Here is a 13,894-nt window from a genome sequence, read left to right as displayed (position 1 = left end):
TGAACAAAAAATTCTTAATATTCCTAATGTTCTTCCTGTGCAATTTCTCCAGAGAATAAGACTCCACAAAACTTTCAGGACATTTCTTTTCTTTAAAAGACAATCCTGGTAATTCTTGTCCAAGATTTCAGTCCAACTTCAAGTTAACAGAAAGATTCTTAATATTCCTAACGTTCTTCTTGTGCAATTTCTTGGCTTGCAGTATTAAGTGGATTGTGGGGAGGACAGAGGGAAAGAAGGCCAAGATGTCAGAAATACCCCAGAGTTTCCCAGAGAAGCTGTGGCTGCTCCTTTATCCCTGCAAATGTCCCAGGCCAGCCTGGACAGGGCTTGGAGCAGCCTGGGACAGTGGGAGATGTCCCTGCCCATGGCAAGGGTGAAATAGGAAGGGATTTAAGTTCCTTTCCAACCCAAACCACCCTGAGATTCTGTGATTCCACAATCAGCTGGTATTTTCAATAAAGTGGAATAACCTGGGCCATCTTCTCCCATTTGTTCATCTCTGCTCTCCTCAGATCCGACAGCTGGAATCCACAATCCTGTCCCTAAAGCACCAGAAGCACCAAAGCCAGGCAGGGATTGTCAAAGCCATGGAGCAGGAGAAGCTGAGCTTGAAGAGGGAGTGTGAGCAGCTGCAGAAGGAGCTGTCCTCTGCAAACAGGAAGGTGAGTGAGTTTTGGGTGGTAAACACACAGATCAGTCATTTCCATCTCTCAGAAGCTCCAGGGATTTTGAAATATCCCTTGAAACAGAAGCTGTATTTAAAGTGTTGAACATGCCCAGGCAATGATCAGTCCCTCCCTCGAGTCTCCATTCTTCCCTAGAAGAAACTTTTTGCCAACAAAACCCCCAAATCTGTGGACAATGCATTAATTTGCACCTATCAACTATGGAAATTAAACCGGATATTGATAGAGGATCCAATTTTCAGTGCAGCTTGTCTTGGAAAGGTACAGAATTGCACCAAGCTCTCAGCTAAGACAACTTTCTTCTTTTGCTGTGAATTTTGTGCTCTTTGCCTCTCCCAAATCTGTGTCTGAAGGAGCTGACAGGGCTCTGTGCATCTGCTGGGAGGCAGCTCCTGCAGCAAAGCAATTTTCCAAATATTCCTGATTTTTAGACTTGAGTTGTCGTGGTATTCAGTGGTTCATGAAGGGAGAAAACCAGATAAAATGAGAAATTGCTGCTTTTCTAAGGAAACTTTTTGTCTCTGATAGATCAGTCAGATGAATTCTCTTGAACGTGAACTGGAAAGCAGCTCAGAAAATGAAGGGCTGAGAAAAAAGCAAGTCAAGCTGGATGATCAGTTAATGGAGGTACTTTTCAATCAGTGTTGACTTTATCACTATTTTATTGAATTTATTTTATTTTTAAACAACTTATGGATGTGTAGCAACATGGAAAACTAATTGGAACCAGAAGAATTAACCTCTCCTCTTTCATGACCAAGCATGTTTCGTTTAGTCATAATTCACATTTGGCTTCAGATGGAAAATCAAACAGCAAAGAAAAAATTTGTTTCCGTACTTGAGGCAAGGCTGACACTTCCCTCTTCCTTCCTAAAACATGTCCCCTCAAACTTCCTATCTGATATTTGTGTGATGCTGCTCTTAATGTAGAAACTTGTTCTTATTTCCTCTGGGAATAATTTGCTGAATTTAAGCTTAATGTTATCTAAATAGTGAAAAAATAGCAATTTACACAGTTTACTCTTAATTTAAAGGCACAAGTGAAAGCTTTAGTGGGGATTCTTCCCAAAGCTGCTGTAAAAGTTCTGCTGGAGATGGATCATCAAAATTTAGGAGTCCTTGGTTATAGGAATGGGCAATTTAAGTCTGTTTAGTGCACCCCATAAGGTCAGCCCAGACCTCCAAGCTCTCTCTCAGTAGTCTTGACTAAATTTGATGTCCTGGATTTGAGTTTAAAACATAATGTTGAAAAAAAAATTTAAAAACCTACAATTTTGACTTGTTCCATAAGTCAAAGCATCTTTTAGATGAGGCTTCTCTAACACTTCATAGATGGCTTCATGTTTTCCACCAAATGGGAGCCATGAGGCTGAAAATCCTATGTAATTAGTAATAAAACTGTAAAAACCTAATTAGGAAAGATGAGGTTTTGACAAGTTAATGAAAAGACTGTTTCCATTCCTTGTGAATTTATTTATATGGTGTTAATTAAGCTTTGGGAAAATGCCAAACACTCAAAGCCATAAACAACCAGCCTGGGATTGTGTTTTCTCCTGAAATGTGAATTTCAACCATGCGGGGTTTTGGTAACCTTTTCCCAGCAGGTGTGTGCAACATTCACTCAGTGATTTGTGATTTCTAACTCTCTCTTTTGTGCCTGTTCTCCTTTCTGTCCATGGCTAACCTGGCTAGAACTCAGTGGTTGGAGCTAGCAGAGAAGGGGGCAGTTCTCTCTCTGAAATAGTGTGTGAAGGTAGAGCAATCATTTCTCATGTACCCCCATAGCATGGAGAAATTCATTCTTTTAAATTCATTTTAATGAATTCATTTTTTTAATGATTTTTTTTTTCTTTTTATTCCATGCATCTCTTAAGTGCAGAAGCCACTATTCATTTCAGGGTCAATTTTGGACAGGTTCTCTGTGGTTAATGTGATGTGTACCCTCAGGATCTGTGTGTTCCTGAGGGGTTGCCATGAAAATGGAGAGAATTCACCCCATTGCTTCCAAAAGAATTAAAACTGGAAGTGGGAGAATGAAAAGTGGCTTCCTGCTCCCCCATTGCCTGTGAGGCTTGGAGGTGTTTGCATATTTACCTCTGCATGAGACTGTCCAGTGTTTCCTCAAACTGATTAATTTCTCATCCCACTTGGTATCATCCCGATAGTTTAGCAAGCTCATGATTGTTCCATTTTTTTTCCACAGATGAATACAGCAGGGCTATATTGTTTTCATTGTTGTTGTTTCATTAGTAATTATTTCTAAGATGCTGTTAACACTAATTGACTGTTTCCTCAGTAGTTACTTGTGTGCATGACAGGAATCCTGAAGAAATCCCACCAAAACTCATTATTTTCACTGTTTATATTGTCAGGAAAAGAACAGCTCCTTTAAAGACAAAAAGAACCCCTAAATAGCTTTAAAATACAGAAATCATTTAATTTTGAAGCATTTTTAAACCTATTTTCTGTTTACCTGGACCAGCAGAGATAGGGATGGTAACAGGGCCAGAAAAGGTGCACCATTGTGAAAAATATTTAGAGATGAAATCAATAACTGAAATATTATCTATCCAAATTGATAATTTTGCCAGCTGTGAAAGGGAATTAAAATCAGTTGTAAAGGAAAAATGAAAATCAGGTGTGAAAGGGAATTAAAATCAGCTGTGATAGGAAAGCTAAAATCACCAAGATAATCTTATACACCTTTTCCTAAGGAAACAGAGTCATGGTTTTAAGGTAACAGGGCCTTTATGGTCTCGGGTTTTTTTTTTTCTTTATGGGAAGAAATTATTAATTCTACACAAATCCCAGCTGCAAATTAGTTTTTCTGAACCATCAGGGATTTTTACTGTCCAGTTCTGGTCCTTTTTAGTATAATTAACTCCTCCAGCTGCGAGTTACTTACCTGGGTTTTGCTTTAGTCTGGAAAAATTCTAAATTATTTCACCAGACTGTCTTAGCTCTTAATATCTCCACAGTTAGAAGTAAAAATTAGGAAATATCTATAGGGTGTTATATACTGAATTTTGAGGGTAATAGCAGAGTAAATGTTCCTTAAAGACTAGAAATAGTCAGCACAATTTGAGCCTTCCCCTTGAAATGGGAAATTATTGCTACTTAAAGCTCACCAACTAAACTTTGATAGGAATTCATCCAAAATTCAGTGATTTTATAATCAGTTAGGAGAGAACATTAGGAAATATCTGTAGGGGGTTATATACTCAATTTTGAAGGTAATAGCAGAGATAAATGTTCCTTAAAGACTAGAAATAATCAGAACAATACTCAGCACAACTTCAGCCTTCCCCTTGAAATGGGAAATTATTGCTACTTAAAGCTCACCAACTAAACTTGTGTAGGAATTCATCCAAAATTCAGTGATTTTATAATTCAGGCCTGAAATGATGAATCAAAGCCCAGCTTCCTTTGTGTGAAATTCCATTTTTTGTCACCTCTGTCACCAAGTCCAGCCTTGTTTCCCTTGCACATGAAAAATCTGAGAGCAGGGGCAGCCCTGGCAGAGGGAGCAGGTGCTGATGTTGGGATTTGGGGTTTTGCAGATTCTCTAGAGCAGCCCTGGTATCTGATTTTGGGATTTGGGGTTTTCCAGATGCTCCTGGGTAGCCCTGGCAGAGGCAGCAAGGTGTTGATGTTGGAATTTGGAGCTTTGCAGATGCTCCTGGATAGCTCTTTCAGAGGGAGCAGGTGCTGATTTTGGGATTTGGGGTTTTGCAGATGCTCTGGAGCAACCCTGGCAGAGGGAACAGGTGCTGATGTTGGGATTTGGGGTTTTGCAGATGTTCCGGGGGCAGCCCTGGTACATGATTTTGGGATTTGGGATTTTACAGAAGCTCTGGGGCAGAGGGAGCAGGTGCTGATTTTTGGATTTGGAGTTTTGCAGATGCTCCTGGTGCTGATGTTGGGATTTTGGGGTTTTGCAGATGCTTTTGAGGCAGCCTGGCAGAGGGAGCAGATGCTGATGTTGGGATTTGGGGTTTTTCAGGTGCTTCTGGAGCAGCAGGAGCAGGTGCTCATGTTGAGATTTGGGGTTTTCCTGATGCTTTTGAGGCACCTCTGGCAGAGGGAGCAGGCCCTGATTTTGGGATTTTGGGGTTTTCCAGATGCTCTAGAGCAGCCCTGGCAGAGGGAGCAGGTGCTGATGTTTGTATTTTGGGATTTTGCAGATGCCCTGGGGCAGAGAGAGGAGTGCTGATTTTTGGATTTGGACTTTTGCAGATGCTCCTGGTGCTGATTTTGGGATTTGGGGTTTTGCAGATGCCCTGGGGCAGAGGGAGCGGGTGCTGATTTTGGGATTTGGGGTTTCGCAGATGCTCTGGGGCAGAGGGAGCGGGTGCTGATTTTTTGATTTTGGAATTTTGCAGATGCTCCAGTCCAGGGGGATGCATAGCCAGAGCTCCCAGCAGCAAGGCTGTGCCACGGTGCCCAGGGAACAGTTCCTGCAGCTCCAGCAGCAGCTGCTGCAGGCGGAGAGGAGGAGCCAGCACCTCCAGGAAGAGCTCCAGAGCAGAGCCCCAGGGACAAACATGCAGCAGGTAAGGCCCTCTCACGGGGAAAGTCACCAGTTTTAAAGGATTTGGTTTGGTTGTCTTGGGGTTTTTTTGTTTTTTCTTTATCCTGGTGAGATCCTTTCTCTGTTTATGCCAGTTCAAAAATGAGATTTCATGGCAGCAAGGATGTGTAAAAATGCTGTTTTGGTGTGGTCAGCGCAAGCCAGAGCTTTGTTCTGAAGTCCTCTTAATTTTCTTTTGAGATCAAACCACTCCCATCCACATTTAACTGGCTTTGCTCCTTGTGCTCCACGTGCAGTGAGTGTTTATAGAGGCTTTTTTTGTTGTTTCTTTACCTAATGACACTGTCTACAACTATTAACTTTAAAATACACCACACCAAATATTGCACGGGCACCCATCACATAAAATCCTAATTTGGGCTGCTGCTGTCACAGGGAATTGTGTCAGTTGTAGCAGAGCAGAACACAAATTAATCCTTTTTTCTGAGGTTTTTCCTAATCCCTTTTCTTCCTGATTTGGCCACGAGACAAGACACTGTTCCTGCTGTACAGAAACTTCAACATTTCTGAGGGAAAACCAATTCCAAGGCAGATTAATTCATCCACTCACTTTAGTGTTAACTTTGCACCTTATAAAACTGAATTTAGGCAATAAAAAGGTTTGCATCTGCCATAAAAAATTTCCAAATTATCCCTTTCTTCAAATTAATTGGATGTCTAGATGTCTAAAGCTTTGGCTCAGGCCAAATAATGTCTTAAAATAATATTGCAACTTTACCTTATGAGAAAAGACAAGGTAAAATAAGGTAAAGTTTAATTAACCTAAATTTATATGTAGTATTTGATCTGTTTTATATTAGATATTTATTGAGATTTACACTTAGACAAATAAGTTAGATAAAATACTATTAGCTATTTATTCATCTGGTAGCAGGAAAAAAAAGACTCCCCCTTGTATTTTAAATTTAGCTTGCAGTTACACTTTAAATAATAATAATAATAATAATAATAATAATAATAATATCATTGAATGTTAATACTTTATTATTGTATTAGTATTAGTATTGCCACCAAGACTTTGAAGCTCAAATATCTCTGAATGTGGGAATAAATATTCCAGAAAAAAGGTATTACAGATAGAGTATAGACAGTAACCAGTTTTTTAAGTATCCAAAACTTGGAGTATTTTTTTTTTAAAGAAAAGCATAAAATCAAAATGTTTCATTAAAAAATAAAAGCAAATAATTTCAGGTTAAGTAGAAATAAATTGATTATAAGGTTCCTTTTCAGAAGTGCATCACCGCAGGCTGATGTATTTGTTCCCATCCCACGGGGAGCAAAATGTGCAGTTTAATTTCAAAATCAATCAAAGCCATATTGCAGCAGTGGCAAATGGAATGTGCTGGGATTGCACTGGGAGTGATGAGTTTGTAATTTAGATTTTGGAGCAATCTGCGAGCGAGTCACATCCTGGAACTTGCAGTTCCAGAGATGAATTGCTCCTGCATTTCCTGGAAAAGCTTTGGGAATTTAAAAATACTTAGGCTTTTAAAATATGTGCTGTCAGTGCACTAATGCACTTAATCCTTTTAATTTTTTTCCTTAAAACGAGTGAATATTCTGCTTTATAACACTCTTTTTTACTTCAGAACTTTCTAAATCATTATCAAAAGCCAGATTTATTTGTCTCCACTTTGTGAGCACCTCCTGCTTGAGTCTCTGTTGATTTTTCTTTGCCATCCTGATTTTTTGGGTTTATCATTTAGTTGAGCTCATGTCCCTTTTAATGTCCCCTTCAGCACCCTGAAAACTTCCATGCTAATCCCTCTCCATCATCCTTTCACCAGTGAGTACAAGGTCAGGTTGTGTCCATGTGTAAAATAAATAATTTATAAATAATTTAGTTCTGCTGCTTTGCTTTTTGCAGCTTTTTAGATCCTGTCTGAGGGATCCAAAGTTATCCCCTTTATTTTTAATAGAATTATTTTGTGTTTATCCTGCTTTGCAGTTTTCAGTGCTTTTTGATCCTGGTTGTCTGTGGCTTTTCATTTATTTTGCAGTCAGTCCCGAGTTATTCTCACCCAAAGGCTGCTGTTACATGTTTAAATTTCACTAAATTAAATGAAATTATAACTCCTGGGCTGTTTGTACTGTGTTAACCTGTCTGGACGTTTCTGAATTTGCAATTTTTGTTTCTGCTGTGCCAGTGCTGTGATCACCTCATATCCCTTTCTCATTACCAAATTTGGCAGCCTGATAATTGCCCAATGCTTCCCAAAGCTTGCCTTGCACTGATTAATATTTGAGTTTCTCAGTTTCCCCTGTGCACAGCTCTTTATTTCAAATTCCATCTCACTCTGAGGGAAAAACAACAAGGTTTGAGATAGAAATGCAAAGTTTTCAAAGGAGGTCCAGTTTGGCTGCATTTTCCCCAAATACTTGGCAATCTGAGATTTTCTATATTTTAAATATATATCTATTATATTTATATATAATATTTCGCTACATTTTTTCCCAAATGCTTGGAAATATGTGAGGTTTTATATATATATAAAATATATATATATATGCATACATATATAAATCAAAATATTTTTATGTAGTGTTTGGCTATATTTTCCCCAAATGCTTGGCAAGCAATCTGTGAGATTTTACAGATATATTTTAAATATCTATACATTATAATATCTATATATTTAAATATTTATATATAAAATATATATATATTTATATTTATATATAATGTCTGGATACACTTTCCCCAAATGCTTGGCAATGTGTCAGGTTTTATATATATATATATAATCAAAATATATATAATATTTTGGTTTTTCCCAAAAGCTTGGCAATCTGTAAGATTTTATGCATATATTTTAACTATGTATATATTATAATATCTGTATATTTAAATATCTATATATTATATTTATATATAATGTCTAGACACATTTTTCCCAAATGCTTGGCAATCTGTGAGGTTTTGTGTATATATATATATGTATATATATAAAAAATATGTATGTATATGTATATATATATATGTGTGTGTATATATATATGTATGTAAATATGTATATGCATATATATGTGTATATATATATAAATATATATATAATATTTATATCTAATGTCTGGATACATTTTCCCCAAATACTTGGCAATCTGAGTTTTTATATATATATTTTTAAATAGATATATATATATTACACTTATATAAAATGTTTGGCTATATTTTTCCCAAATTCTTGGCAATCTGAGTTTTTATATATACTATATGAGATTTTCATGCTATAAATGAGATTTTTAGAGAGAGAGGAGGATTCCCATAAAAAACTTTGCTACCTCAATCACTTACACTGATTTTTTAAAAACCATGGATGAGAGTCCTTAGATGTAGAAAAACCCCCCTCAATCTCCCAGCTAATATTGATATTTACAGCTATAAAATAGAAAATATTGCAGTGCTGATATCAATATTTACAGCTATAAAATAGTAAATATTGCAGTGCTGATATTGATATTTACAGCTATAAAATAGAAAATATTGCAGTGCCGATATTGATATTTACAGCTATAAAATAGCAAATATTGCAGTGCCGATATCGATATTTAAAGCCATAAAATAGAAAATATTGCAGTGCCGATATCGATATTTACAGCTATAAAATGGAAAATATTGCAGTGCTGATTTCAATATTTACAGCTGTAAAATAGAAAATATTGCAGTGCCGATTTCAACATTTACAGCTATAAAATAGCAAATATTGCAGTGCCGATATCGATATTTAAAGCCATAAAATAGAAAATATTGCAGTGCCGATTTCAATATTTACAGCTATAAAATGGAAAATATTGCAGTGCCGATATCAACATTTACAGCTATAAAATAGCAAATATTGCAGTGCCGATATCGGTATTTACAGCTATAAAATAGACAATATTGCAGTGCCGATATCAACATTTACAGCTCTAAAATAGAAAATACTCTGCATGTTTTTCCCTGTGTGTGTGTGTATTTTTTCTTTTGCCCCGTGTTGCTTGCCTGGCTGGTTCTGTGCTGTTTTTGGCTCGCAGTGTGGATGTTTGAGGGCAGCTGGATCTCAGGGTGAAGTTTTGCCCCTTCCCTTCTCTCTGCAGGCCCTGCTACCGGAGCAGCGAGCAGTGCATGCGGATTCCTACCGCAGGATTGGGCACCTCTGACACCTCTGGCTGCTCCCGATCCATTCCTTTGCCATGATAGACACACTCACAACTGGCATAAGCTCAGAAACTTGAGGATCAAATCTTTTTTTTTCCTTTTTTTTCCCCTATTTTTCCTTGATTTTTCCCTTATTTTTTCCTAATTTCCTTTATTTTTCCCTTTATTTTCTTCCTTTATTTTTCCCTTGTTTTTTCCTGATTTCCTTTATATTTTTTCCTTTATATTTTTTCCTTTATATTTTTTCCTTTATATTTTTTCCTTTATATTTTTTCCTTTATATTTTTTCCTTTATATTTTTTCCTTTATATTTTTTCCTTTATATTTTTTCCTTTATATTTTTTCCTTTATTATTTTTCCCTTTATTTTTCCCCTTTATTATTTTTTCCCTTTATTTTTTCCTTTATTCATCCCTTTATTTTTTCCCCCTTTATTTTTTCCCCCTTTATTTTTTCCCCCTTTATTTTTTCCCCCTTTATTTTTTTCCCCCTTTATTTTTTTCCCCCTTTATTTTTTCCCCCTTTATTTTTTCCCCCTTTATTTTTTCCCCCTTTATTTTTCCCCCTTTATTTTTTCCCCCTTTATTTCCCCCCCTTTATTTTTTCCCCCCCTTTATTTTTTCCCCCCCTTTATTTTTTCCCCCCCTTTATTTTTTCCCCCCTTTATTTTTTCCCCCTATTTTTCCCCTTTTTTCCCTTCATTTTTCCATTTTCTTTATTTTTTTTTCTTTATTTATTTTTTCTTTATTTATTTTTTTCCTTTATTTATTGTCCTTTATTTTTTTCCTTTATTTTTGTTTTCTCTTTTCCTTTTTCCCTTTTCTTTTCACTCTTTTCTCCCAAAAAACCAGCAAAAAAAAAGTCTCCGCAGTGTTATTTTCTTATTTATTTGTCTAGAAGCTATTTTGTGAAAGCTCAGAAGCTTCCAGAAGCTTTTTAAAATTTGTTACAAACGGGTTTTATTTATGTTATTTAAAATGTGCAGTTGTTCAGTATGCGAAAGAGCCTATTTTTCTCAAATGGTACTAATTTTATATGAGATTTGAAGAAAACCTGGGGTATTTATACTGCATTTTTGTACAAGATGTATAAACTTTTTAACAGGGAAAGATGACTTTTTTTGATGTAAATGAAAAATAAAATCTTTTTTTTTAAGCATAATGTCTCTTGTCTTCATAGAAATCAATAATTTCCTCTTCAAGAATGAACAAGTTTTAGACAAAATATTTATCTTTGATGATGCCCATTGTTATATCAGGACTTCTGGGAAATATTTGTGGTAGGGATGTGCTAGAGTACAGAAACTCAGCTTTTCTTTAGCAGATGGACCTGAAAATTTAAGAAAATGAGAAATCTTCTACTGCTATGGCCATAAAGTAAAAAAGGGAAAATTATTGTTTATTGGAAAAAAAATCTGTAGTTTTTATTTTGTCTCAAACTAGGATTTTAATAAAATTTTAGTAATTTATTAGGATTTAGTTAATTAATTTAATCAAAGTAGGATTTCAATACTTTAATAGTTGAGCACAGCACCTCTTTAAGGCCTGTTTTTTTCATGTTGGAGCCATGAACCATTTCAGCTGTTTGCTTGTAAATATCTTTTTTTTTCTCCTATTTTAAATGACCTTAAAGCTGCTGCCTGAGCTGACTTCTCCCATTTAACATGAAATAATGGGAAGTGAGAATATTTAAGGCAAAAAAACCCAGGGATGAAAGGTATTGAGACCCCTCTAATTCTTATTTTCCACGTAATTACTCACTCAGGGCTCCTGCAACCAATGGAAAGTGGAATGGTGCATTCCAAGGTTTTGAATTCCAACCAAATTCCATTAATTCAGAAAAATATCCACTCCACCCACACAGTAAAACTGTTTTCTGTGTGACTCTAATGTAAATTCTTTTCATAAAAATAGATTATCACATAACCTCACACACATTTGAGTTTCTGGTGCTACAGCAAATAAAATGTTGAGTGAGATTAAATCAGCCCCCAAGGGGGATCGTTTTGTAGGGTTTAAATGAGGAACTCCCTGCCTGAAGCAGATTTTTATTTCTCCTCCTCCACAGGTGGGATGGGTTTGGGTTTGAAGGTGTTTTATTTTGGGTTGCTGCTTTCTCAGACTTTCATCTTCTCAAATGACTGCCTGGAATTTGAGTAACAAACCAGCATTAAAATCAAATCTCAAATTTCCTGCAGTCAGCGTTTAAAGTTCCTAAATCCAAAGAGGTTCTTTTGTAATTCCTGATATTTCTTATTTATTTGGGAAAATTTCCCTCAGGTGTTTGTGTAATATGACACAGAATTATGATGCTTTTAGTTACACTGTCACCTTGCTGAAGGAAAAGAACGAAAACCAGTTTGGGGTTATGAAAACTAATCTAAAAAGATATAAAGAATGAAGTTTGGAATCCTGCTTCTTTTGGATATTACTGAATTCTTTTGTAATTCCTGATGTTTCTTCTTTATTTGGGAAAATTTCCCTCAGGTGTTTGTGTAACAGGACACAGCATTATGATGCTCTTAGTTAGACTGTCACCTTGCTGAAGAAAAAGAAGAAAAACCAGTTTAGAGTTATGAAAACTAAACTAAAAAGATATAAAAAATGAAGTTTGGAATCCTCCTTCTTTTGGATATTACTCAAGTTCTTTTTTAATTCCTGATGTTTCTTTTATTTGGGAAGATTTCCCTCAGGTGTTTGTGTAACATGACACAGAATTATGATGCTTTTAGTTACACTGTCACCTTGCTGAAGAAAAACCAGTTTAGGGTTATGAAAACTAATCTAAAATATGTAAAAAATGAAGTTTGGAATCCTTCTTTTGGATGTTAGTCAGTTTTAAGGGATCTCTGGCATGGAAGAGTTACATTGTCAAACATGACCTTATAACTTCACCTTATTTTTATTCTAAAACCATTAAATTGGCTTTTTGTTTCCCACATTCATCAGAAATTTGGCAGCACCAAAGAACAAGAAAAGGAAATTATCCAGCTCTGTTACAGACCAGACAGAAGAAGTTCTGAATTTTATGTCATTTTTCCTTGATTCGGTAATTTCAAATGTAACTTTCTTGGAAAACCATGGAATGCTGAGGGTGTCCTTTAAGTGTTGCCATAAATATTTTGCTTTAATTAAAGGTTTATTAATTTAATTGCCTCTAAATCAGACTGAAATGTGGATGGCCACCTGGTTTTTGGAGCATAAACTGGAAAAAAAAAAAACAGACTGGTGAATGGGAACTGATTTGAACTGATTTTCACATCAATGTTGCTTTCCAGGAGGGTCACGAGCAGCTCCTAAAAATGATGGAAGAGAGAATGATGGATGTGGAGCAGAAATTAAGGCTTGTGAAGAGGCTTCTCCAAGATAAAGTCAATCAGCTGAAAGAACAAGTAAGTGTGCTTGGATTTCCTCAAACCTTCCCCATTCCTTCTCTAAACCCCTAAGAAAGCAAAAATCTGCGAAGCTGTTGTTCAGAATAAAGTTAAAAGTGTTTTTTATTTATTTTATTCTGAGCTTAACTGCAGCATGTTTACCCGAAATTCATAAAACTCCAAATTGGGGACTGAATCCACTACTCATTAATTTCCTAAATCAAGAAACAAAAATCAAATTTCAGCTGAGGGTGCTAATTGAAAAAGTTGCTTAGAAAAGGAGGAAAAAATAATTTCCTGAGGAGAAAAGATTGATTTCTGTAAGGCCTCCTGCCCCAAATTCATCCTTTGTTTGATGTGGTTTTGGGGTTTTTGGAAGTATCTTTGTGGGATCACTGGGCTTGTGGATTCTTTGGTGCACTAAATTTATCCTTAGAGGAGAAATGGTGTAAAGGAGAATTCACCTGACAAGGTTAATTTGAATCCCTCTGTTACCAACTCCATCTCCTTAAAAACCTTTCCCGTCTCAAAATTTTCAGATCATCTCTAAAGACCTTGCGTTTTTAATGAGAGGAGTGGGGTTTTACTTTGATTTTTGAATTATAATTGACACATTCATCTACTTCCCCATCACCTTTTGGATTTTTTCTTTGCCTTTTGCTGAGTCCCTTGTCCCATTCCCACCTCACCTTTCCAAGAACACCAAGGGTCACCAACCCCAGCTCCTTAAAAAACCTTTCTGGGTTTTTAATGAGAGGAGTGGGGTTTTACTTTAATATTTGAACTATAATTGACACATTCACCTACTTCCCACCTCCTTTGGGGTTTTTCTTTGCCATTTGCTGAGTCCCTTGTCCCGTTCCCACCCCAGCTTTCCAAGAACACCAAGAGTTGCCAACCCCATCTCCTTAAAAACCTTTCCAGTCTCAAAACTTCCACAGCATCTCTAAAGATCTTGGGGTTTTAATGAGAGGAGTTTAATATTTGAACTATAATTAACACATTCATCTACTTCCCCACCTCCTTTTGGGTTTTTCTTTGCCTTTTGCTGAGTTCCTTGTCCCATTCCCAGCTTTCCAAGAACACCAAGGGTCACCAACCCCA

The 13,894-nt window shown here is 36.3% G+C and overlaps 1 protein-coding gene across 4 annotated transcripts in view; it reads left to right on the top strand.

Annotated features, from left to right (window-relative positions):
- The window catches only part of NIN (ninein), a 62,216-nt gene that overhangs the window by 44,118 nt on the left and 4,204 nt on the right, over positions 1–13,894 (top strand). For 2 of the 4 annotated variants that reach the window (XM_063159613.1, XM_063159608.1), the window contains 4 exons: positions 516–665; positions 1,218–1,316; positions 5,072–5,242; positions 12,695–12,808. In XM_063159613.1, the coding sequence (XP_063015683.1) occupies positions 516–665; positions 1,218–1,316; positions 5,072–5,242; positions 12,695–12,808 (534 nt within the window). Of the gene's footprint in view, positions 1–515; positions 666–1,217; positions 1,317–5,071; positions 5,243–9,331; positions 9,620–12,694; positions 12,809–13,894 lie in introns of those variants that run through there. The other 2 variants (XM_063159611.1, XM_063159610.1) reach the window with 2 other exon arrangements.

This window comes from Melospiza melodia, chromosome 6 (genome assembly GCF_035770615.1).
Source record: "Melospiza melodia melodia isolate bMelMel2 chromosome 6, bMelMel2.pri, whole genome shotgun sequence".
In the NCBI taxonomy this organism is placed as follows: domain Eukaryota; kingdom Metazoa; phylum Chordata; class Aves; order Passeriformes; family Passerellidae; genus Melospiza; species Melospiza melodia.
This window is presented reverse-complemented; position numbering and strand designations above follow the sequence as displayed.